At 53.4% G+C, this 24,935-nt stretch overlaps 1 protein-coding gene across 3 annotated transcripts in view; it reads left to right on the top strand.

Annotated features, from left to right (window-relative positions):
- The window catches only part of TOM1 (target of myb1 membrane trafficking protein), a 42,684-nt gene that overhangs the window by 5,655 nt on the left and 12,094 nt on the right, over positions 1–24,935 (top strand). For all 3 annotated transcript variants that reach the window (XM_044229310.1, XM_044229308.1, XM_044229311.1), the window contains exons 2-8: positions 14,763–14,847; positions 17,799–17,877; positions 18,759–18,908; positions 19,207–19,341; positions 19,438–19,584; positions 22,199–22,315; positions 24,376–24,509. In XM_044229310.1, coding sequence (XP_044085245.1) covers positions 14,763–14,847; positions 17,799–17,877; positions 18,759–18,908; positions 19,207–19,341; positions 19,438–19,584; positions 22,199–22,315; positions 24,376–24,509 — 847 coding nt within the window. The remainder of the gene's footprint in view (positions 1–14,762; positions 14,848–17,798; positions 17,878–18,758; positions 18,909–19,206; positions 19,342–19,437; positions 19,585–22,198; positions 22,316–24,375; positions 24,510–24,935) is intronic.

The raw sequence follows: 24,935 nt of genomic DNA, 5'->3' as shown, positions 1-24,935 counted from the left end.
AAAACCCAAACAAACAAAACCTTCAGTGTCTTCTAATTAGCATGGGGCCACCCCCCCTTCCCTCTCAGGAGAAACGGGGATGCAGGACAAGTTAACTCTTTACCGCCTTACCAAGGTGGTCTGTGTCTAGGCCAGCACTCCGCAGGCTTCTGTCCCTCATGCACCACCTTTGTGATTTGTCTGCCCTGTGTCACCTTCCATTTTATTTTCATAGCGTTTTCCTTTTATTGGCTCGCCACTTTTAAGATTTTTTTTTTTTTTATTTGATAGGGGGAGAGATCACAAGTAGGCAGAGCAGCAGGCGGAGGTGGGGGGGGGTCGGGGAAGCAGGCTCCCCGCTGAGCAGAGAGAGCCCGATGTGGGGCTCGATCCCAGGACCCTGAGACCACGACCTGAGCCAAAGGCAGAGGCTTCAACGCACTGAGCCACGCAGGCGCCCCAGGCTCGCCACTTTTAATATGACCTCATCTTGTGTAATTCTATCCGTGAAATCATAAGGAATTCATATTTATTTTTCTCTTCCACATTAAAGTAACTGTGCACCTCTAAAAATGTCCACGTTTTCCCCTGAGCCCACTTAATGTATACTGTGTGGCACTATTGGTCACTCTGATGACAGCAGTCTGAACAAAGTCAGAACTTGGATCCTGCCTCAGAAGATCTGGTGTCAGTACCAGCTCTGCCTTTTCCCCGCCCTTTCTGTGCGTCCCCCAGGCAAATCACAAAAGCTTTGAGAGACTCCTGCCTCCGCAAACATGGGGAAGCACACTGAAAAGCACTAGGGAGAGCCAAACTGCCTTGTAAGATCCATGGCGAGGAGCTGGGCTTTGCTCCTGATGGAGGAGGTGGAGGAGGTGGAGGAGGGAAGGGAAGGGAAGAGCCAGGGACGAGGGTGAGAGGAGGAGAGAACAAAATCCTCCAGACTACATGAGGCTCAGACCCACAGAATCTAAGAAGTGACAGAGGTGGCCCCTGCTCAATGGCAACTTGTTTGCATTGATGTGGTATAAACTCTGGGGTGGTTAACTCTATATGTCAACTTGGCTGGGCCATGGTATCAACAGATACTTGGTCAAACATTATTCTAGATGTTTCTGTGAAGGTATTTTTCGAATGAGGTCAGTAGACTTTGAGTAAAGCAGATTCTTCTCCATAGTGTGGGTGGGCCTCGTCTAACAAAGTGACGGTTTTAATAGAAGAAAGGCTGGCCTCCCCAGATGAGAGAATTCCACCAGCAGACAGCCTTTGGACTCGAGCTGCCTTTGTTCCCTGGGTGTTCAGCCTGCTGGCCTGCCCTGCAGACTTTGAACTTGCCAAGCCTCCACACTCAACTGGAGCCAATCCAGTAAAATAAATTTCTCTCAGTAGGTAAAAAGAGATGAGAGGAAGGACTGAGGGAGGGGAGAGGGTGTCGTCAGTAATGTCTTTTACACTCACAGAAGAAGGGAAAAGAATGTCACAGGCACCTTGGCCAGCCATGTCAAACTTCCACTTTCACGGCCTTGCTCCTTCTTACGGGACAGTTTTACCAAACCATCTTCCTCGTAACTGAAGCTGTTCTTCAGTTAGCTGCTATAGTTAGCTACGTGAACTTCAAAATTGCGGGTTGCAGAAGTAATGCCCTCAGTAAGGTATTTTAGAGTTCCTCTTGTGGCCTGTGGTTACAGAATGGCAGGAGAGAGGGAGCCAGCGTTTTGAGGAAGGATGGCTCAGCAGCTTAGGAAACTGGTAGAACTTTCCATACTGGGTCTGGAGAGACTTGTTCATTTGGGGTGTAGGCCTCGAGACAGTTTGCTGGCCGAGAAGAAATGGCTTCTCTATATATGTGATTTAAAAATCTCATTTGTTTGGGGCGCCTGGGTGGCTTAGTCTGTTAAGCATTCATCTCTTGATCTCAGCGCAGGTCTTGCTCTCAGGGTCATGAGTTCAAGCCCCATGTTGGGCTCCATGCTGGATGTGGAAGCTTTAAAAAAAAAAAAAAATCTATTTTGTGGAGTGCTTGAAATTTTCAAACTTTTTTTATTGGTATTTTGGTAGTCGATAACATTTGTTTTCATGATCAGTGTGCGTGAGGCAAGATACTCAGCACTTGAAATGCATTCTCTTATTTCCTCCTCACACGGCCCTGGAAGGCGACTGTTTACTTTATCCCCATTCTGCAGGGGACAAACTGAGGTACAGAGAGTTTAAGGAATTCAGTCAGGATGGGGGTGCCTGGCTGGCTCAGTCGGTAGTACAGGCAACACTTGATCTTGGGGTCATGAGTTCAAGCCCACGTCAGGGGTAGAGTTTACTAATTAGTAAATAAATGAATAAATACTCTTTTAAAGAAAGGGGAATTCATTCAGGGTCCCACAGCCAGTGAGTCACAACTTAAAGTGGGATTCGTCTTTGTCCAGATCCCACTCTTTTTTCGCCTCATTGCTTCCCCTTAGAATTAAAAGGAGGGTGCTGGGTTTCCTTTTGAGTGAAAATGTCTGGATCCATCTAGAATGATTTTGTTTGTAATGGCTCTTTCTGTAGTTCCCCCACCCCACCCCCATTAGCATATTGGTTTCGTCCTCATGCTTGTCACTTGTCCCTGTGTGGCAGGAGGCTCAGGTGAAAGGGCCAGCCGCCCTGCCCCTCTTACCGGGGGAGCAGAACCTTGCCCGGAAGCTGGCTAGACCTGCGTCAGCTGGCCACTTCTAGCTGCGGGGGAGACTAGAAAAGCTGTAGCCGGTGGAGAGTGAGTACCTTCCACAAGGACAAATCCTGTAGGAGTCAGCTCCACAAGGTGGAATTAATAAATATCTAACAAAGTCATAGGACGTGTTAATACAAATACAGTATCCAGTGTGGGCAGCTGAGTGACTTCGCTTGCTGCATTTCCAAAAGGACTGCTGAGCTGGCCTGCACCCCAGTGGGATCGGTCAGAACGGCAGGGCTCTAGAGATCTCATCTAGGATGGCACAGACACAGGAACTGAAGACGTTAGTGTAGAGGACAGATTAAGGGGGGACATGGTACTTTTTAAAAATATTCAAAGGAGAGGCGCTTGGCTGGCTCAGTGGGTTAAGCCTCCGGCTGTTGATTTTGGCTCAGGTCATGATCTCAGGGTCATGAGATCGAGCCCTGTGTTGGGATCCTCAGAGTTCGCTGGAGAGTCTCCCTCTCCTTCCCTCTGCCCCTCCCCCTGCTCAGGCACCGAGCTCACTCTCTAAAACAAATTCTTTTTTTTTTTTAAGATTTTATTTATATATTTGACAGAGAGAGCGCACAAACAGGCAGAGAAGCATGCAGAGGGAGAGGGAGAAGCAGCCAGCCTGACACGGGACCCGATCCCAGGATTCTGGGATCATGACTTGAGCCGAAGGCAGTCGCCTAACCAACTGAGCCACCCAGGCCCCCACAGATCTTTCCAAAAAGTAGTCAAAAGGGCACCTGGGTGGCTCAGTGGGTTAAAGCCTCTGCCTTCAGCTCAGGTCATGATCTCAGGGTCCTGGGATGGAGCCCCGCATCGGGCTCTCTGCTCAGCAGGAAGCCTGCTTCCCCCTCTCTCTCTCTGCCTGCCTCTCTGCCTACTTGTGATCTCTGTCTGTCAAATAAATAAATAAATAAAATCTTTAAAAAAAAAAAAAAGTAGTCAAAGGACTGCCAATTGGGAGAAAGATTAGATTCTACACAATAGCTTCTAAGGGATCAATGGAGGCGGAAGCAGGGAGTATTACATTTAAATTAAAGTGTGACAAAGGTTTATTATCCCGGTGTGTGTGACCTCATCCTTCATTCAGTTAGTTATTCAGAAACATGAACCACAGGTTTATCAGGGGCCGGGTCCCGTCTGATGTACGGAATTCCTGAGTGGTGATAATCCCCACCCTTGAGCTCACATGCCTAATGGGAGAGACAGAAACAAAGAAATCAATTCTGCAGTTCTTTCAACAGCCCCACCAAGCAGAATTGAACAGTTGGGGCCTGTGAAAATGCTGTTGGCCCCAGGAGGGAAGGAGCCCGCCCTCCAGTGGGTCCGGGCAGGCCCCACATGGTGAGCTGACCTTGAGCTGGACTTAGAAGCATGATTGAAGGTGGGGAGACAGACAGGAGCACATTCCTGGAAGGTGGGCCCGCTCACAGCACAGAGCCCCGAAGGAGCAGGACCTCAGGGTGTGGACAGAAGGCCTGGGTTGGGTCTCCACCCTGAGTCCTGCCTGCCAAGCCCTGGGGCGGCCCAGCTTAGCTCAGGTCCCACAGCCGAGTTTGGTTTGAAGTTGCAGGGTTGGGGTGTTCACAACAGTGTCTTTAAACATCCAAGGTGTTTGTCCTGAGTTTATCACCACCTGGGCTCAAGCTACAGACACCACGTTCCCTTTCTAGCCTCCCAGAAGAGAGGAAAGAAGGAGAAGGGGGAGAAAAGGCTTTCTCCTCCCTGAGTTGTGCCTCTGTGTTCCCGAAGGGATGCATCTCCCCACCACAGTCTAGAAGACAGCCCTCTTCCCCCCAGGGACCAGAACAGGGTGGCTCGCCCACTTCTGGAGCAGGTGCTGCAAAGGGGAACAGTACTGGCGTCCAGAGCGCGGAAGGGAGGACGGCTGCTGGGTAGACTGCACAGTCTCTGCCACCGTGGGTCTTGGCACAGGTCCGTGCCTGCTTTGGGGATGGGCCATCCTGGGCCGCTGGCTTACTTCCCTCTGTCTCAGCAGCCTCGCCTTTCTCCTCCGGCTGCCTCACTCCCCCTGGGATTTTCTCCCTCCCTCGGGTCACTTGTCTCCAGTGCCTGAGACTGGCCTGCAAGCCCCTCTTTCTCCTCTTCTTCCCGACATCCTCCGTGACTTGTCATCAATTCACTCATTCAGCAAGTGCCTTTGCTCTCCCGAGAACCTCCTTTCCCCCCTGCCCAGCCCGGCACCTTGTGCTCTATGCTCAGCTCAGACCTTCCTTATTCCCTCTACGGGTGTTCAGCGTGTCTCCTGGCTCTCCAGCACCCCAAGCTGGCCTCCGTCATGTCACTAAGCTCTGAAAGCGTTTGTCCAGCTGTCATCCGTGACCACTGTAGGACCAGGGTTGTGTTCATCTTTGCCTCTCTAGCACCTGCCACAGAGGGACAGATAATATGGCTCCAAGAATGTCATGGGAGGGCAAAAAGGTGGATGTGAGGGAGATGGGCTGGAGGAAGGTGAAGAGAAAGCAAGTCAAAGGGAGGGGGAGTGGGCTAAGGGGCGCTAGGCAGGGGATGGAGGCAGATGCGGATGGGTCGGGAGTAGGGAAGCGAACAGAGGGCGGGTATTACTGACCACAAATTACAAACATCAGATCTTTCACTCATAAATATTTCAGTATATCTCTATAAGGTAAGGAATAGGATTCTTATTTAAAAACAAACAAACAGGGGCACCTGGGTGGCTCAGTGGGTTAAGCCTCTGCCTTTGGCTGGGGTCATGATCTCAGGGTCCTGGGATGGAGCCCCGCATCGGGCTCCCTGCTCCGTGGGGAGCCTGCTTCCCCCCTCACCCCCTGCCTGCTGCTCTGCCTGCCTGATCTCTCTCTGTCAAATAAATAAACAAAATCTTAAAAAAAATAAAAATTAAAAATTAAATATAGGAACAAACAAGCCGTAGTCACAGTACCAGTATATAAAAGTATATATATGTGTGTGTGTGTGTGTTTTAACAGTAAAGCCTGGAAGGAAGTCCGCAGAGGGATCGCTGGCTCCTTCGGGAGGCGTGAGCGGGTGGTGTTTCCAGTAGAAAGATGGTCGGACACGCGAGCCGACCCGCCACGTCATTGTTTTTTCACAGGCAGCTGACTCCGACTGCGTCTCTCCCCACCAGGTCTGGAGCCTGCCCCAGGCTGGGTCATAGCCTAGGGTGAGGGCAGGTCTGCGGTTGTCATTGGCCTTTAAGGCCATCCCCCACTGCTTACAAGCCACATTTCATTGAACCTAAGACACCACGGAGAATGAAAAGAAAAAAAACTGCCCCAACTGAGCTGTCAGGCCATCATTTGTAAGAGCCACGCCATATGAGAGGGGTTCAAAGTGGAAAGGGGGAAGGGAGCTTACAGACGCAGAAATACAGTGTGTGATATCTGGGCAGGTGGGGCAGGGAGGGAGGGGGCAGAGACTCAGAGCCAAACCCCGCAGCAAGGCGGTCTGAGGGCCCTTAGCCTTCCACAAACACTGAAGGGAGCCGCTAGTCTTGGCCCAGCAGAGGTAAGGCCTTGAAGGGCCCGAGCAGAGTGAGAGGCGCAGGGGTTCAGAGCCACATGCTCCTCCCCTTCCGGGCAGGGGACCTCAGCTGCCCTCTCCGTGATAGGGACTGTGGGGAGGTGACCCGAGAGGAGGCCTCCTGAGCAGCTTACACAAGCTGACGTTCAGTGAATGCCAGTCATTTTGTCACTATTACTCCTGCTGTTACTGTCACCCTATGGGATGACGGTCCAGGTCACAGTGACACAGTCCACCCCGTTGGCAGATACACTGAGGAGCTGGCACTGGGGTTTGGGCCTTAAAAGATGAGCCGGGATTAGCCGGCTCATCTCCTTTCTGTCGGCATGTGAGATGTCACACCTTGTCTTAGCTCAGCGCGCCCTGTCTTTTCTGTCACATCCCTTGCACCTTTGCGATGGCGATTGTGACCTCCCACTGGACCGTGAATGTGCTGAGGGCAGGAGCTGCTTGGTTTTGCTCAGCAGAATCTCCCGGGTGCCTGGATGACAGCAAGCACTGAGTATGTTCTAGAGGCACAGAAGGTAGTGGTGAAGAGTATGGATTCGGTAACCAGACCTCGCTGAGTCTGAATCTCTGCTCTGCAGTGTATAAGCTGTGTGACCATGGGCAAATCATTGACCTCTCTGTGCTCCTTAGTTTACTCATCCTCTTAAGGGCATGGTGAGGGGTTTGTGCCAAGTGCTGAGTCCCATACATGGTGTCCGTTACTGGTGGTGATGGTTGTCATCGTCACCCGTGACACAGGTGCCTGACCAAATGGAAGAAAGGCATGCCGGGCACAAGCCCAGAGGCACGCAAGAACAAGGCCCCAAAGGGAGGAGAAGACAGCCAGCTGTGGCAGAGGTCAGTTCCACATGTCCCTCTCTGCCCTGAACAGTTCAGGTTTTTGACCCCCAGGCAGTTGAGGGCGTGAGGGAATCCTGGACAGTTTTTAGATGGGAGAAAGTACTAGCTGGGTTTATATTTGAAGAAAAGAGTGTGGCGGTGAAGTCCAGGCCTGGGGGAGGTGACAGGTCCTGACTGAAAGCTTTCACAGTGATGACAGAACTGGGGACGACTCAGAGATGCCTTGAGCAGCTGGAATTCCCAGACTTGGTGACGGTGATTGTTGGAACATGCAGGGTGGTGGGGAGAAGACTCTAGGCTGCTCCCCTCAAGGCTGACGTGGGAGCAAAGGTCAGCAGGCTTTGAGTGCATGGCACAAAGCCGCCGCAGACGCGGACTTCTCCAAAGCAGTTGAAGAAGCCACGGAGGCCACTGTCTTCAGCTGTTTGGAGCCCTGCCGGGAGTGAGCAGGCTGGGACCAGGGGCCCATAGCTGGCGTGTCCCTGGGGCCACTCTTGCCTGCTCTCAGCCCAGCTCATAGCCACGGTGCTTAGCAGTACTTGGGGTTGCTCTTTGCCTGACGTTGTGCATGCATTGTGTGGCTGAAAAGTCGCAGCACCTATAAGGCAGGCCGTGGGTCTCCGAGGGGAGAAAACAGAGACTACACTGGCTCCAGACGGCAGCTCCGCAGCCTGAACCCCGGCAGGGGTTTGCAGGGCCTGGTGTCCTCAGGAGCTGGGGACAGGAGCCCCACAGCTGCCCGGGACGTGGACGGTCACCACCCACCGCCCTGAGGGCGGGAAGCCGGTTACCATTCTCCTGGAACTGGTCACCACTGCCAGTATTTTTCTTCCTTCTTTCCAAAATAGCGAGCTGGGTTACTTTTGTGGTTGAAAACAAAAACAAAACGGATATCCCCAGATTCCTGTGGGTTTAAATTTCTGCTTTTGATGGAGTATGCCGACCCCGTGGAAATGTTCATTAAGGAAGTCTGAAAAGTCTCCCACACCTGCAGGGAGTTGGCTGCTCTGGACACACTGTTCTTCTGCTGAGATGGCCCGGGTGGGTCTTGTGTCCCCTCTGCCACTTCCTCCTCTTCCTTTCCCTGTTTAGGGTGACAGACAGCACACCCCCACCGCCCCACCCCCTAGCAGACTGTTCTGGGCACAGCTCTGCCCACTGCTGGCAGTCGGGCCTAGAGAATTGTCAGCCCCATCAGGCCTGGCTCAGACCTGGTGCTCTGGGTCCGCCCACCCCTGCCTGACTCCCTGCCTCGGCCTTCCTCTGCCTCCTACATACCCCAGCTGCCCCTCACCAGCATGCCTATGGTTCCAGAATGACCCGAATCCCTTCTAAAACCATGCTGATCCTCCCCCCAGGAGAAGAGAGGTGCCCCTCATTTTCAGAGGTCGCCAGGAGGGTCTAGTTGAGGAAAGAGGCCTGCTGGTAAAGCCAGGGATCCAGGAGGAGGGGGCAGGAGGATGCCTGCCCTCCTGGTGTGGCAGAGCTCCCTTCCCCCGAGGACCACCGTGGGACCTCGCTGCATCTTTGTTCCCTCGTCAGCTAGATGAGGGCCGTGATGCACACCACGTGGCGTTGGGAGGATTCACCTATGTTCGTATGTCAGCAGCCAGCCGGGCATTTAAAGCACGGTTGCCAAGGAAGGGCGTGTGGGCCGGTCCTGGGGTTCAGGAGCCTTCGGAGGACTGGGGGCATGGGAGGAACAGGATCACTTCCAGGTTTCAGAAAGGTCAGTCCTGGGTAGCAGGGGGCATGGAGGGGAAGGAGCAAGGCAGGAGGGGCGGAGGCAGTGGCCTCTGGGGAAGAGGCCAAGGAGACCGGTGGCTGGCCAGGCAGAGACAGATGGCAAGGCGAGAAGGGATCAGGTAGGATAGAGTCAGGAGCCGGAGTGGGCAGAGCATTGTGGCCGGAGGCCAGGGATGACCGTCCTCTGGCCCACATGACTAGGGGTCGCGGAGCTGTGGTTTCTGAAGGAGCAGCACATTCCACATACTTGATAAGCCACTCTCCCCCAGACTCTCCAGAATGGAGCTTGGCTCCCTCTGCCCAGAGAGGCACTTGTCCCGCTCTCTTCAGTTCTTCCCACATGGCTCAGTAAGTGTGTGAGTCCCCAAGGGTGGGGAGTGAGACACAAAGAAGCCACACTCAGGACATCATAGTGGCATGGAGGCGCCCACCTTTCGGCCCTTTTAAAGGAATCCTTCTTCATCCCCTCCCCCAGCCATAGTCTAGGGAGAAGAATACCCCGCCCTGCCACTGGGTCCCTCCCTGGGTGCCCCAGCGGCCTGGCTTGTGCCCTGAGCGCCCCCCCCACCCAGCACCCATCTGTCTGCAGGACCTAAGGTGGAACCGAGGTCAGGCCAGTTTCAAAACTGACATCACAGAAGCCACAGCTTTAAGGAGCTGACTGCCAGCCCAGCCCCGGCGTGGTCCTGCGGGATAGGCCTACCTGCCTGGTCACGGGGCCTGGGCTCAGAGGACGCCTCGGCCCCTCGGGTCACCATAGGGAGGGGACCGCATGTGTCTGGTCCACCATTGCCTCCATCCCCGGTGCCTAGAGCCGGCCTGATGCAGGAGGAGCTGTACAGCAAGTGAGGGGTCCCTTCGCCCCCCTCCCCAGAACCTCAGCTCTCGGTGTGAACAGAGCCAGAGGGCCTCCCGTGCAGGACAGCAAGCCGCACGTGCCTGCTCCCTCGGGTGCTGTTGGTAGTTGGGTGACGGCACCGTGCCGGCGGGGCACTGCCTGCAGGGCCAGGTGTGGGAGCCAGAGGAGAGGGCTGTGACGGAGGGGGACTTGGAGAGCACCCAGCGTCAGGACACCCAGGGTCTTACTCCCTGAATCTTAAAACATTCACCTGGGATCCTGGTGGGGCTTCTCCCTCTGCCTCTGCCTCTGCCTCTGCTCCCCCTGCTTGTACGTACTCACTCTCTCTCTCTCTGTGTCAAATAAAAAATCTTTTTTTTTTTTTAAAGATTTTATTTATTTGAGAGAGAGAGACAGTGAGAGAGAGAATGAGCGAGGAGAAGGTCAGAGAGCGAAGCAGACTCCCCATGGAGCTGGGAGCCTGATGTGGGACTCGATCCCGGGACTCCAGGATCACGCCCTGAGCCGGAGGCAGTCGTTTAACCAACTGCGCCACCCAGGCGTCCCTCAAATAAAAAATCTTAACACACACACACACACACCCCACCCCACCCCCCGCCCTGTCTTGTTCCAGAGTTCTAACTAGGGTACAGTTGTGCCAGTCAGGGGTGATTTCTGTGATAGAATATTGGCCCCAAAAAGCAGGGGACCAGACTGACTGTGCTGTGGTGGAGCTTATTTAATGGGGCGCCTGGGGGGCTCAGTCAGTCAAGCCTCCCGACTCCTGATCTCAGCTCAGGTCTGATCTCGGGGTCGTGAGTTCAGGCCCATGTTGCGCTCCACACTGGGTGTGAAACCTACTTCAAAAAAAACAGGGCTGCCTGAGGATGGATTCTAGAAGAGCTCCGAGGGGAGTGACCCTGGTCTTGAGAGCTCAAGAATGTTGGAGCTGACTGGCCCGGACATCTTTATTTTTTTTTTTTAATATAAAAGAATTTTTTAAAAAATTCGTATTAATATACAATGTATTATTTGCCCCAGGGGTACAGGTCTGTGAATCGTCAAGCTTACACATTTCACAGCACTCACCATAGCACATCCCCTCCCCAATGTCCACCATCCGGCCACCCTCTCCCTGCCTACCCAGCCCCCAGCAACCCTCAGTTTGTTTCGTGAGATTAAGAGTCTCCTACGGTTTGTCTCCCTCCCCATCCCACCTTGTTTCATTTTTTCCCTCCCTGCCTCCCCCAACCACCCCCCTCCCCGGCCCTGCCATAAAAGAATTTTAAATGCTCTTGTGTAACTCCTTTCTTTGTCACTTATCTTAGAAGCAGAAAAAGCTCCTGAGGTATAAAGAAAAGCTTAGAGAGTTTTCTGATTACCACCATAATTTAGAACAGAAGCTTCCAAAATGGGCTGATTTCATCATAGAAAAGACAAAAAGACCCATTAGGGGACAGAAAGGAAATGTTGAACCGAGAAAGAAAAAAAGAAAAATGAAGGTTTATAACTACACATAACATTCGTTTTAGGTGTACCACATAGCAGTTAAATATTTGTGTCTATTGTGAAATGATCACCACAGTAGGTCTACTTAACATCCATTGTCATATATAATTATGAAATTTTTTTGCTATGATGAAAACTTTTAAAATTTATTCTCTTAGAAACTTTCAAATATGCAGTACAGTATTTTTTTATTGACATATAATGTATTATTAGTCCCAGGGTACAGGTCTGTCAATCGCCAGGTTTACACACTTCATAGCACTCACCATAGCACACACCTTCCCCAGTATCCATAACCCAACCACCACCCCCCGCCCCCACCCCCACTGCAACCCTCAGTTTGTTTTGTGAGATTAAGAGTCTCTTACGGTTTGTCTTCCTCCCGATCCCATCTTGTTTCCTTTATTCCTTTCCTAACCCCCAAACCCCCAACGTTGCCTCTCAACTTCCTCATATCAGGGAGATCGTATGATAATCGTCTTTTTCTGATTGACTTATTTTGCTAAGCATAATACTCTCTAGTCCCATGCACATTGTCACAAATGGCAAGATTTCATTTCTTTTGATGGCTGCGTAGTATTCCATTGTATATATATACCAATTCTTCTTTATCCATTCATCTGTTGATTGACAGCTAAGTTCTTTACACAGTTTGGCTATCGTGGGCATTGCTGCTGTAAACATTCAGGTGCACGTGCCCCTTCAGATCACTATGTTTGTATCTTTAGGGTAAATACCCAGTAGTGTTTGCTGGGTCGTAGGGTAGCTCAATTTTCAACTTTTTAAGGAAACTCCATGCTGTTTTCCAGAGTGGCTATACCAGCTTGCATTCCCACCAACAGTGTAGGAGGGTTCCCCTTTCTCCGCATCCTCGCCAGCATCTGTCATTTCCTGTGAAAGGTGGTATCTCATTGTGGTTTTGATTGATATTTCCCTGATGCTGAGTGATGTGGAACATTTTTTCATGTGTCTGTTGGCCATCTGGATGTCTTCTTTGCAGGAATGTCTGTTCATGTCCTCTGCCCATTTCTTGATTGGGTTGTTTGTTCTTTGGGTGTTGAGTTTGGTAAGTTCTTTTTTTTTTTTTTTTAAGATTTTATTTATTTATTTGACAGACAGAGGTCACAAGTAGGCAAGAGAGGCAGGCAGGGAGAGAGAGGAGGAAGCAGGCTCTCCACAGAGCAGAGAGCTCAATGCAGGGCTTGATCCCAGGATCCTGGGATCATGACCTGAGCCAAAAGCAGAGGCTTTAACCCACTGGGCCACCCAGGCGCCTCTGGTAAGTTCTTTTTAGATTTTAGATACTAGCCCTTTATCTGATACGTGGTTTGCAAATATCTTCTCCCATTCTGTCAGTTGTCTTTTGGTTTTGTTAACTGTTTCCTTTGCTGTGCAAAAGCTTTTGATCTTGATGAAGCCCCAGTAGTTCATTTTTGCCCTTGCTTCCCTTGTCTTTGGCAGTGTTTCTAGGAAGAAGTTGCTGTGGCTGAGGTCGAAGAGGTTGCTGCCTGTGTTCTCCTCAGATTTTGATGGATTCCTTTCTCACATTGAGGTCCTTCATCCATTTTGAGTCTCTTTTCATGTGTGGTGTAAGGAAATGGCCCAGTTTCATTCTTCTGCATGTGGCTTGTCCAATTTTTCCAACACCATTTGTTGAAGAGACTGTCATTTTTCCATTGGACATTCTTTCCTGCTTTGTCGAAGATTAGTTGACCATAGAGTTGAGGGTCTATTTCTGGGTTCTCTATTCTGTTCCATTGATCTATGTGTCTGTTTTTGTGCCAGTACCATACTCTCTTGATGATGACAGCTTTGTAATAGAGCTTGAAGTCTGGAATTGTGATGCCACCAACTTTGGCTGTCTTTTTCAATATTCCTTTGGCTATTCGAGGTCTTTTCTGGTTCCATATAAATTTTAGGATTATTTGTTCCATTTCTTTGAAAAAGATGGATAAGATTTTGATAGGGATTGCATTAAATGTGTAGATTGCTTTAGGTAGCATAGACATTTTCACAATATTTGTTCTTCCAACCCATAAGCATGGAACATTTTTCCATTTCTTTGTGTCTTCCTCAGTTTCTTTCATGAGTACTTTGTCGTTTTCTGAGTACAGATTCTTTGCCTCTTTGGTTAGGTGTATTCCTAGGTATCTTATTGTTTTGGTGCAATTGTAAATGGGATTGACTCCTTAATTTCTCTTTCTTCTGTATTACTGTTGGTGTACAGAAATGCAACTGATGTCTGTGCGTTGATTTTATATCCTGACACTTTACTGAATTCCTGTACAAGTTCTAGCAGATTTGGAGTGGAGTCTTTTGTGGCCCGGACATCTTACCCTCAGCTTTGGCCCAGTCTGAAGTAGGCAGAGGTCGTGGCTGCACAGCAGCGTGAGAGCACTAAGTGCCGCCGGATTGTACACTTTAAAATGGCCAATTTTATCGGATGCGACCTTCACCTGAATGTAAAAAGAGCCGCCGCACTTACTGCACACCTGTTTTGTGGCAAGAGCCACACAGACATCTCACTGGCATTATTGCACTCCCTGGGGGCAGCTCTGTGGAGCAGTGGGTGTCTACACTGGGCCCTTCGCTTCATAGGTAATGTCTTGGGAGGCTCGAGAGTAAACTGGTCCTGTTGGGCCCCTAGGAGGTGGGCCTGGGGCAGGGGAGGCCGATGGATTTAGTCTCCATTATGTGCCACTTTGGAACCTTTTACATTTTGAACCATGTGAGTGGTTGCCAAAAGTTGATAGAGAATCAAGAAGGAACGTTTGATTTACAAAAATGGAACAAAACACCATCTCCACATGTCTGGTCATGTCAGAAACCGGCACCCTAAGGCTGGACCTGCTGGACTCCTGGCCCCACTTATTGGATGGGTGAACTGAACCGAACTGAGGCCGCCTCAGTGGTCAGTGGCTCTCCCGGCCCCATGAGAATTAAGTGACAGGTACTGTATGAGTCCATGTAATGAGGTATCTGGGGAGTCAGAATTGCAGACAGTGTAGTGGAGCGATGCCTGTGTGGCTTAGTCATTAAGCGTCTCCTTCGGCTCAGGTCGTGATCCCAGGGTGCTGGGATTGAGCCCCACATCGGGCTCTCCGCTCAGCGAGGATCCTGCTTCTCCCTCTCCCTCTTCCCCTCCCTGGTGCTCGTGCTCACTCGCTCTCTCTAATAAATAAATAAAATCTTAAAAAAAAAAAAAAAAAAAGACGGTGGTGCGGTGGTACCAGGGCTGCGGGAGGGGAGAATGGGGCATTAGAGCTGCAGATTTAGAAGATGAAATTGGCAGCGGGGATGATATTCTGACACTTGAGTGTATTCAATGCCACTGAACTATACACTAAAAGTTGGTTAAGATGGCAAATACCTGGTGCATTTTCACATAATTTAAAAAGTAAAAATAACACAGAGATAAAGTACAGCCGGAAAACACATTAAATGACAAAACGGGACAGGGTAGGTAGCCGTTTGCATCCTCGCGGCCCTTCTTGGGTGCCCAGAAACCATCCGTCATCCTCCTCCTCCCTGGCTCTTCCCGCCCTGGCCCTGCACACAGCTAAGTTCGTCTGTCTGGGTGTCCACACACCGTGACTTATGGTTTCTTCTCCACAGAGAAGGCGACAGATGGCTCCCTGCAGAGTGAGGACTGGGCCCTCAACATGGAGATCTGCGACATCATCAACGAGACGGAGGAAGGGTGAGGCCCGCACACGGGAGGCCAGGGTGGGGCACGGGCTCGGCCGGCCGCAGCCCAGCCTGCCCTCCGCCTTGGAGCAGTCCCATCCACCCCTGCTGTGGCACACAAGTAGACCCCGCTGGTGGCCCTTGGTCCCAGGAGGGCGACAGATGTCATCTGAGTCCCACCCTAGGCAGCAGTGTGGCGTCCTAGGCATTTGGAAACCAAGATCCGCCCCCAACCCGCCCCCAACCCTATCATGAGTTAGATGAGAGAGAGAGAGATGCCCCCGGGGGCTTCCAGCCCACGCGTGTGTCTCAGTGGCAGCTGACCAACTGGACCTCTTAGAATGTCACCTGAGCCACATCCTCCTGGGACAAGGCCAGCTGGCAGCCTGGGCACTGGGACATGGCCCCAAGCACCTTTCTGCATTCTGTGGCCTGGAAAGGGCAGGGGAAATCCCAGCTTTCTCTGTGAGCAAGAACAGACTTTCATTTCCTTAAGCTTTGGGTCAGGGCACACTGAGAAGGCAGTGACAGTAAAGCAGAATTGAGAGCCCGTCGGCGTTAGCCTTTGCTGAACATATCCGGTACGCAGGTCACCCGGGGCATATGCCATGGAGGAGGCTTCGTGGCCCTGGGCACTTGGTCTCTGATTAGCTGTCACTGACCAGCTGTGTGACCTTGGGCAAATCGCTGTACCTCCCTAGGTCTTTACTGTCAGAGGTAAAGCTCTTTCAGATTCTTCCAGCAATAAGCCCAGGGTCCTAGGGGGAGCAGAGAAGGAAAGCAGGGTCACTGTGCTTCTTAGGAAAACCCAGGAAGGGCAGGATGTGGTGTGAAGACCACAGTGATCAGGAAGGACTGCCTGACAAGGCCTTTGTTCAGGAAAATCAGAATCAACGCCCGGAGTAGACCTCTCACTTACATCTGCATTTCTCATGGGATCCATTCGGCCTGCGAGGTCCCTCTCAGCCCGGCAGTGCTCTGTGGGGAGAGAGGTTGGCTGGAGGCAGGCAGCTTCCAGCGTCCACTGTGGAGCTCGGTGGGCTTGCCAAGCTGCTGGTGGGGGACACTAGGACCACTCCTGGCCTCCTGCAAGTAAGCTGGAGAGTGGTGGGCAGACGATGGTGGCAGGACCACCACAATGAAAGTAGGAGGGCAGAAATGCCCACAGATCCACAGAGAAGGCCTCAGGGCTTCATGGGCATCCTCAGGGAAGCAAGTCCCTGTTCTCTTGTAAATGTTGGAAGAACTGGGGGGCTCGTGCATGTCTGGGTTCAAGTGCCTGCTGTTGACTTGAGCAGTTCCTGTGTTCCAGGCACTGCATGAGGCACTAGGGACCCAGCAGTGAGCAAAGTAGATGTGACCCTCGGCCCCCCCAAGCTTGTCATCTAAACTTGAGTCTCTGGTCTACCCTCCCCCCATTGGGCTGTGGCCTCCTTGTCGTCTGCTTTGTGATTCTAGCCGGCTACTAAACACAAGGGGCCCACAGCAATGGCACCTAAGCCGGGACCTCTGATTCCGGAAGCCGTGCCTTTTCTCTGGGCCACTCTGTGAGGAGCGGTGACAAGTCCCTTTAGAGAACTGAAGTGGCCACAGGTGAGAAGTCCTGAGGGTGAGGAGGGGCCGCAGGGCATCGGGTTGAAAACTGCCCTTATACACTTCCTTACAGGAGCCCACCGTGTCAGGGACCATGGTCCATGTCCCCTTGGTCACAGCCTTGATAGGCCTCCGTGGCACCTCCCCACCTTGCCTGCAGCCTTCACTCATGCAGGGGGACTCATGTCAGGGTTCCTGCCTTCCCTGACCTGCCCTTGACGGACTCACCACTGAACAGGCAGATGCCTGACAGACAGCAGGACAGGCCCCCAAGGGCCACTCAGCGGCCTAGGAAATGTTGCTCATGTCCTGTAGCGAGCTGGGCTCTGGGGAGGCAGAGTGTCAAAAGGGGACCCCATTCCCACCCCGCCCCCGCCAGAGGCGGCCTCTTTAGCCTGGCAGCCCCGGGTGGGTGCCGTGTGATAGTGCACACGGAGATGGGGGATTAGGAAAGAGTCGAGGTCAAGGCGGATTTTAGCTGTGCCTTCACCAGGTGGACGTGGAAGTTGGGGGCCACAAGGCTTTTAGGCCAGAGCAGTCAGGGCAACGTGGATTTCACCTGTATAGGGCCCAAGGGCGGGTTGCAGGGGTGAGGCGGTATGGGCAACAGATGGGACAAGGGGAGCAGGCAGCCGCCAAGGGTTTCCGGGCTCCCCCTGCACTTAGGTGTATCCACCCTCCAAGCCTCTCCCTCTCCCTCCCCACAAGGCCTCCATTCTGTCCCTCCCTCCCTCTGCTTGAACCATTTCCCTCCCCTGCCCTCCTGCAGCTGGCTCCATCTCAGCTGTGATGCCACCTCCTCAGAGAGGACTCCTCTGAGCCCCCCTCCCCAACACCCACCCACGCAGACTGCAGGCTCTTCTTCTCTCCCACGTTGGCATGGGTCTCCCTGGAGCGCGTGGCCCAGCACGGTGCCGGCATGTGTGACTGCTTAGTCGAGGAGAAGGGTGTGTGGAGAGAGGAAGTGGCCAGGATGGGGCACTGGGACTCTGTGCCAGCAGCTGACTGGTTCTTAGACCTCAGTGTATACGGGGGCCCCTGGAGGCCTCCCTGAGAGCTTGGTCCAGGCAGGAGTCAGGGGTGGGAGCCCAGGGTTTTGCATTTTTTACATATCCTCACACCTTCCGGCCAGGGGATTCGGTGCTGTGGGTCCAGGGTCGACACACAGAATCTCTGCCAAGTATTTATGATCTACGGAGGACTTTGGTGGGACAGGCAGTTTCTGTTGTGATTAGAACCCCTGTGTTCAACAGGAAGCAGGACCCAGGGAAGACAGATAAATAAAAACCATCCCCGTGTCCCAGTGCCTTCTGATCTTAGGTGGGCAGCCCCGTGAGTTTGATACATCCTTCCTTTTGTCCCTCTGCCCAGTCCCAAAGATGCCTTCCGAGCAGTGAAGAAGAGAATTGTAGGGAATAAGAACTTCCACGAGGTGATGCTGGCTCTCACGGTGAGTGCCCCGTCCGTCCGTCTGTCTGTCTGTGGTAGAACCACACGTCCCCCAGGCCCAAGAGGACTCCAGCCACCCTGCGGCTCCTCTCCCAAGGGCTGGGAAGGAAAGGTCTGTGGGCAGAGCGAGCACTGTACTGTCTATAGTGCCAGCGGATGCGGAGTGGCGAGAGGGGCAGTTTGGAAAAGTTCCCTCCAGCCTGTGGGCACGGGGAGCAGACGCACTGGGGCCCACATCCCTCTAGAACCAGACATGGAGAGCTTGCACCAGACCTGCCAGGTGACACAGAAGTTTAGTGAAGCCAGACGTTGGCAGGCAGAAAGTCTGGCAGGTCACCGGGTGCTGCTGACTGGCACTTGGGACCTTGAAAAATGAACATAAAGCAAATGCCAGTGGCTGAGGACAAACCAGGTGGGAGTGGGCATCCTGGCTGTTGGAGGGGTTGGGCTGGGCTGGAAACGAGAGCAGGGCTTACAACAGCCAGGAATCCAGCTCCCCGGAAGAACAAGGCCCCTCCTGCCGGTGAGAGGGAGCAGGAACAGGGAGGGAAGCCTGGTTCCTTTCTTTCTGGGGCTGCAGGGTCACCGTAGGATTACAAAGTTTGCTTTGGTTTCCACTTGGAGAGCTACCTTCCCTCTGGGCCGTGGTCCTCTTGGAAATAGCATCAGGGCAGGCTAGGCACTGAGGCCACTCCGCAGGGGGCCACTAGCCAGCACCCCAGCCCCCGAATCAGGGCACTGTTCCCTTGTCTCCGTGTTCCAGGGTCTCCCTTAAGGGAGCCCCGCCCGAACTCAGCCTATGGAGGCAGAGTGCAAGGGTGGGGGTCCTGGACAACCCCCTGGTGCTTGGATGAGTGCTCACGGGCATCTCCCGGCCTCCAGGTCTTAGAAACCTGTGTCAAGAACTGCGGGCATCGCTTCCACCTGCTGGTGGCCAGCCAGGACTTCGTGGAGGGCGTGCTGGTGAAGACCATCCTGCCCAAGAACAACCCGCCCACTATCGTGCACGACAAGGTTCTCAACCTCATCCAGGTGAGTGCGGCCAGGCACACTGGGCCAAGCTCCAGGCCCTGCCCAGGGAGAAAGGTGCCCCTGCCATTGCTGCTCTGTGTCCCCTTGCTTCTGTGTGCTTGTCCTGCGGGGTGTCTTGGTCATCCGCTGACTGGAGGTTCTGAGTGTGGGGAGGCCTGGCTTGGTGGGGGCTGTCCGGGCACCGAAGTCCAAGGACCAGCAAGTCAGCGAGGGAATTTCTGCTCTGCAGGCGGGTGGGCAGGCCCGCAGGGGAGATGGTGAGCAGAGGTTACTGGCCGTGTCCCTTGTCCCCTCTCAGTCCTGGGCTGACGCGTTCCGCAGCTCGCCCGACTTGACAGGTGTGGTGGCCGTCTACGAGGACCTGCGAAGGAAGGGTCTGGAGTTCCCGATGACCGACTTGGACATGCTGTCACCCATCCACACGCCTCAGAGGGTGAGGAGACACAGCTGGTGGGAGCGGTGGGAAGGGGAGTCGGGGAAGCTCCCTCCTCCCTTACTGGCCTCACTGATCCCCTTTTCTACCTTCTAGACCGTGTTCAGCTCAGAGGCACCATCAGGGCAGAACTCTGTGGCCACAGACGCCAGCCACGGAGGGGACCCCACCCAGCACACCACCCTTCTGCCCATCCAAGCCGTACTCCCCAGCGACACCCCCATCACTCCAACCCCTGAGCAGGTAAACAAGCCTGCGTCAGAGCCACGTGGGTCAAGGAGGGTCCCTCTCAGTCTGAAAATTACTGTCCGCAGGGCAGTCCCATGAGGTAGATATCATTCTTCCTGTTTCACAGAGGAGGCTTAGATAAGCTCACTTGCCCAGAGCCACACACGGCTCATCAGAGATGTTGGTGGGACACAAGCTCGGGTGTGCCTGACTCCCAGCAGGCTCCGTCCTGCACCTTGGCCAACCGTTCTCCAAACTGGTCCACGGAGCCCTTCAGGCAGCACCTCGGAAGGGGTGGAGGTGGGGAGTCCCCAGCAGGCAGCCTCTTCAACCACAGCATCTCCATTTACCTTGTGGGGTTCCTTTATGGGCTTAAGTAGGATTCCATCTGAACAGAGGCTCTGGCTAAAAACAGTTTTAAACCATGTGCACATAAAACAATTTTTTAAACCCTTTCCACCACAATATTTCCCACCAAGCCCCAAGAAGAAGGTTTGAGGTATAGCGTGAGATTCCAGGGGCCGGGGTATGGAGCAGGTTTTCCCAGGCTTTCTGAGGAGCTTTGCAGGCTCACCCACCAGAGACTCGTGGCCACTGACTTAGCCTCGGTCTCTCAGTTTCTTCTGCCAGGAACCGGGGGGGGGGGCAAGGCCCCCTGCTGAGACTGCACACCCCAACAAGGGGTGTCCAACGCCATGGCCAGTGTCCGCTGGGTGCGGGCTTGTTTTATTTGTTTGTTTAAGTAATCTCTACTACCCAACGTGGGGCTTGAACTCAACAACCCCAAGATCAAGAGTTGCACGCTCTTCCAAATGAGCCCGCCAGGCACCCCAGCGTGCTCTCATTTTAGCCCCCAGGCTGTTGGATGCGGGTTGAGGCCTTGCATGGGTGGGGTGCCCACTTCTGAGGCGTGTAAGAACTTCAGAGCTATGCTTACAGCTGAGTCAAAAAGCCTAGCTGCTGCAGGGACTGGCGAGAGGGACACACGTGTGTGATGGAAACAAAGTGAAACTTGACCTTCCAAAGCGCACCTGCTGATTTCCTGTACAGTCCCGTTTGGATTTGTGAACAAACCTGCCAGCAGCCCTCCCCACCCCAGCCTATCTGAAGAGAGGCTTCTGTATTTGATACCTTAAAGCAAGTTATAAAATCACCTCCCAGACTTACAGGTATTAGTAGAAAAATTTTCCTGACTGGACAGATAATTAAAGGTATATGCAAACTGTAAACTCACCCTGTGATCCAGATTTTATGTAACCAGGTTATGATTTTAACCAGTTTATCTGAAGTCTAGCATCTGCATGGATTAAGACTGATTACATCTAGTGCCAGAAGACTCTTGCAAAACCAAACTCAGTAGGAGTTAATTTCCAGCTCCCCTCTTGTCTCCTGGGGCGTGTTAAAGCTTTCAGGCATGCAGTGACGTCACTCCCAGACTCCACTGTAATTAGGTCCCATCTGACCCGGATGCACAGGGCCTGTGGTCAGTAGCTTTTCCACTCATTTATACCAGGAGCGTTCCTTAGACAGGCCGAAGACAGCAGACATTTTGCAGGGTTCGGAAGGTGTCCATGAGCTGCAGGGGATGTGTACCACCTGTGTCTGTATCCCTGTTTCTTCTCCTCTAGAGGCTGTGATAACGATATATGCCTCGTAAGACTGGTAGTTTAATGAGCAATAAAAGTGAAATGCTTGGCACTTAGTAGGTGGTCAGTAAGTGGCAGCTACTCTCATAGGCATGGGGAATTTACATGGTGACACTCCTGAAATCAGCGAGGTCACGTGCATTTCTCGGAACGTAGGCCGCCTAGTCCTAGACCCATGCAGTACTCCATGGCCAAGGGCTCTCTGTCCAGATTAATTTGAGAACCACCATACTGATGGCTTTCTGGACATCAGAGTCCGCAGTACTCCTGAGGGAACCAAGCACCCCACAGAGCCCCACACCGTAAGACCCTTCACCCCCTCCCCTGCGTGGGAACTCTGCTGCTTCCTCTACACCAATTCCCCAAGCTAAGACCTTGGAACCCTTTGATCACTGAACACCAGCTACCATCTTTTGAACCAGTGCTAAATCTCCCTGTCATCTTCAAGGTGGGAGGCCGGGGGGAGGGACTCATGCTTGGAAGAGCCCAGGAGAAGCAGGCCAGGAACAAGACAATCCCGTCCTCACAGGACAGGATGGGGGAGTAAACTCCTGCTGTCCTAGGAGACAGTGAGATCCTATCGCCCCAGGGAGGGAAGAGGGCCTGCTAACTTACCCCCTCTCTGTGATGGGGAGCTGCCCTCCAGGGCCTTGTTAGCTGCTGCCTGGGACCCAGGAGATGCTGGCACACTCCAGCCCTACTCTGTGGTGCATTGACTCTCACTCTGCTGCTTTGGGCCTTCCCTGAACCAGGCTTCCCAGTTTGGAGATGGTAACGGTCGGTAGCACCTCTTTAGGGCTGGGGGGTTGGGGGAGGGTAGCCCACCACAGGCCTTTTAGTGCAGGGCTGTGGCTAAGGAGCCTGGAGTGTGCTGGCAGGTCGGCTCCTCTAGGTGCCCCGGCTCACGGTGCCGGCTTCTTCTGTATAGCAACGGTGGCACTGGACCCCTGGTTCAGCTCACCAGGGCCGCCGGTGTGTTTCAGATCGCCAAGCTGCGCAGCGAGCTCGAGATGGTGAGCGGGAACGTGAGGGTGATGTCGGAGATGCTGACGGAGCTGGTGCCCACCCAGGCAGAGCCGGCAGACCTGGAGCTGCTGCAGGTGAGCCGGCAGCTGGCCGCCCCCGGGTTTTCCTGGGGGAAACCAGGAAACCCGCCCGCGAGCATTTCTCCCCCAGCTCCACTGCAGTTTCACAGCTTATGGGAACTCCGTGGTCACAGTGCGAGAGGTTGAAACCAGGGACTTTGGACTCCCTCCCACTGGAACTCAGGGCTCTAGCATTTTCTGGTTTGAACAGAATAGCTCCTCTTGCCTCAGTTTCCTCATCCGTAGGATTGTTCTCATTTCCCCCTTTCAGAGTACAGAGCTTAGCAGGCCGGCGGGGGAGCAGCTCCGGCTTTGGGAGGAGAAGGCAGCTGGTCTCAGGCCCCGGGGCCGGTGGGAGCTGTGGGTTTTCACTCCATGTGTCCCACGATATTCCCACAGCCCCATCCCCAGCTGGGGACCACCAAAGGCCCTACCCTACCTGTGGAGGTCAGTTCCTAGAGGTACCAAGAAAGGTTTGGGACCCCAAGGCCCTGGAGTCACCAGGTGGGAGTGATTTGGTTTTCATGGTGACAGCGCACAAGTAGTGAGCCCTTGGGTATGCTGGGCTCTGATGTGGACACTTGCTGTACATCCCCACACCCCACAAGAGGCAGGTACTGTCGTTACCCCTTTTTCTAGATCAGCAGACTGAGGCAAAAAGAGAGCATGTAATGTGCCCAGAGTCACTGGCTGGTAAGCAGCAGAGCTGGAATTTGAATCTAGGAGCCTGGGTCTAGCTGCTGCTGCTCATCCGCTCTTCCGGCGGGAAGGGGGGAGGGGGGGTGTTGTGGGGGTGGGTAAGGAAGTAGGAACAAAGCCACAAGCGTGCTCAGTGACAGGAGGAAGAGAAGGGAGACCCACAGGGTGTTGAAAGTCACTCGGGCCTGCCCTGCGCCATGATAAAGGCAGATGAGGAAATTCTAGGAGGGGGTGGGTAGCAGGGTCCAGAAGAGAACCAGAGTCAGTGTGGGGCCGTGTCTGGTGTTCAGGGTGCCCGCAGGAGAAAAGTCACAACTTTTTGCCCCTGGAGACCATGACTCAGACACCTGCCCGCCTAGTGACTGGTACCTGAAGAAAGAGTCCATCTTACAAATGAAAAACTTACACTGCTGTGGCTTTTAGTATTTTTCTCTTTTCCAAAGGAGTTTAAATACATAATTTACTGACTAAAAGTCAGTCAGTGACATGGCAACTAAGTGCAGTGTGAGATCCTGGAGCAGAAGGACATTAGCAGGAGAACAGCGAGCCTGAAGAAAGTCTGGAGTTTAGTTCATAGCTTGGGTCTGTGTTAACGTCTTCGTCTTGACAGATGCCACACGGAGGAGAAGCTGAGTGAGGGGTTTACCAGAATTCTACCGTCTCGGCAACTTGCCTGCAAATCTAAAACTATTCCAAAGTAAAAAAGTATTTGAAAAGAAATTAGGGAAGGAGCTCAGTCAGTTAAGCGTCTGCCTTCGGCTCGGGTTGTGATCTCAGGATCCTGCGATCGAGCCCCATTTAGGGCTCCAAGCCTCTCGGGGAACCTGCTTCTCCCTCTTCCCTCGGCCCCTCCCCGTAGCTCATGCTCTGACACTGGCTCGCTCGTACTTGCATGTTCTCGCTCTCTCTAGCTCTGTCTCCAATAAATAAAATCTTTTTTAAAAATGAAGGAAAAATACCAAATCAGGGTTTGCAGTTAACAGCTGGAGAGACCTGGTTCGATTTCTTTTATGTTTTGGTTACGAAAAGATCCCAGTCACCCGGAGACGTTGCGGCGTGTTCCGCAGACCACTGGCGCTGTTGGCTTTCACCTGAGCAGAGGCAGCGTGGGAAGGCCTGCGCGCAGCCAAGCTAAAGCAGCTGCATGGTCTCTTCCGTGGCTGGTCTCCCACGCGCTCAGTGTTGGCCTAGGACCTTGAAGGTAGGATCCAGAGGGTGTCTGTGGAACCCCGACGGCCGTCCATCCTGCGGAGCTTGGAGTCCGGTTTGGAAGCCCCTCCGTCACCTGAGATGGCACAGAGGCTGGAGCCTGGCCCCCAGTGACTGCCTCCCTCTGGGCCCGGGGGCCGTGGCCATCTTTCCTCCTCCCTCCGCAGGAGCTCAACCGCACATGCCGGGCCATGCAGCAGCGGGTCCTGGAGCTCATCCCCCGAATCGCTAACGAGCAGCTCACCGAGGAGCTGCTCATTGTCAACGACAACCTCAACAACGTGTTCCTGCGCCACGAACGGTAGCCTGCCACCTCCCCTGCCTCTGACCAGCTGCCCCAGCCCACTCCCTCCCCTGGCTTCCCGTCCACATGGTCTGACCTCCCCTCTTCCCTGGTGGGCCTGAGAGTCACGCAGCCTGCCGGCCACCTGTCCTCTCCTCACCACAGCGTGCCCTGCCACCACGTCCCTGCACGGGGGCTGCTCTGTCCCAGCTCGCTCAGCCGCTGCCTGGCTCTGGGGCCATGGGCCGGTGACTTAACTATGGCTCTTGGACTCTTTGCGCACCACACAAACGTACTTAAGCAGGAGGAGAGTTTAGGAGGACGATATCCTTTATGGACAGGAGAGCTTGCAGAATCCGGAGAAGAGTCAGACAGCGAGTCCTGCCCTCAGAGCAGGAAAGATCCCAGGGTGGCTTGGTGGTCTCGGGGCAGAAACTCCCAGAC

This window comes from Neovison vison, chromosome 12 (assembly GCF_020171115.1).
Source record: "Neovison vison isolate M4711 chromosome 12, ASM_NN_V1, whole genome shotgun sequence".
NCBI lineage: Eukaryota > Metazoa > Chordata > Mammalia > Carnivora > Mustelidae > Neogale > Neogale vison.
This window is presented reverse-complemented; position numbering and strand designations above follow the sequence as displayed.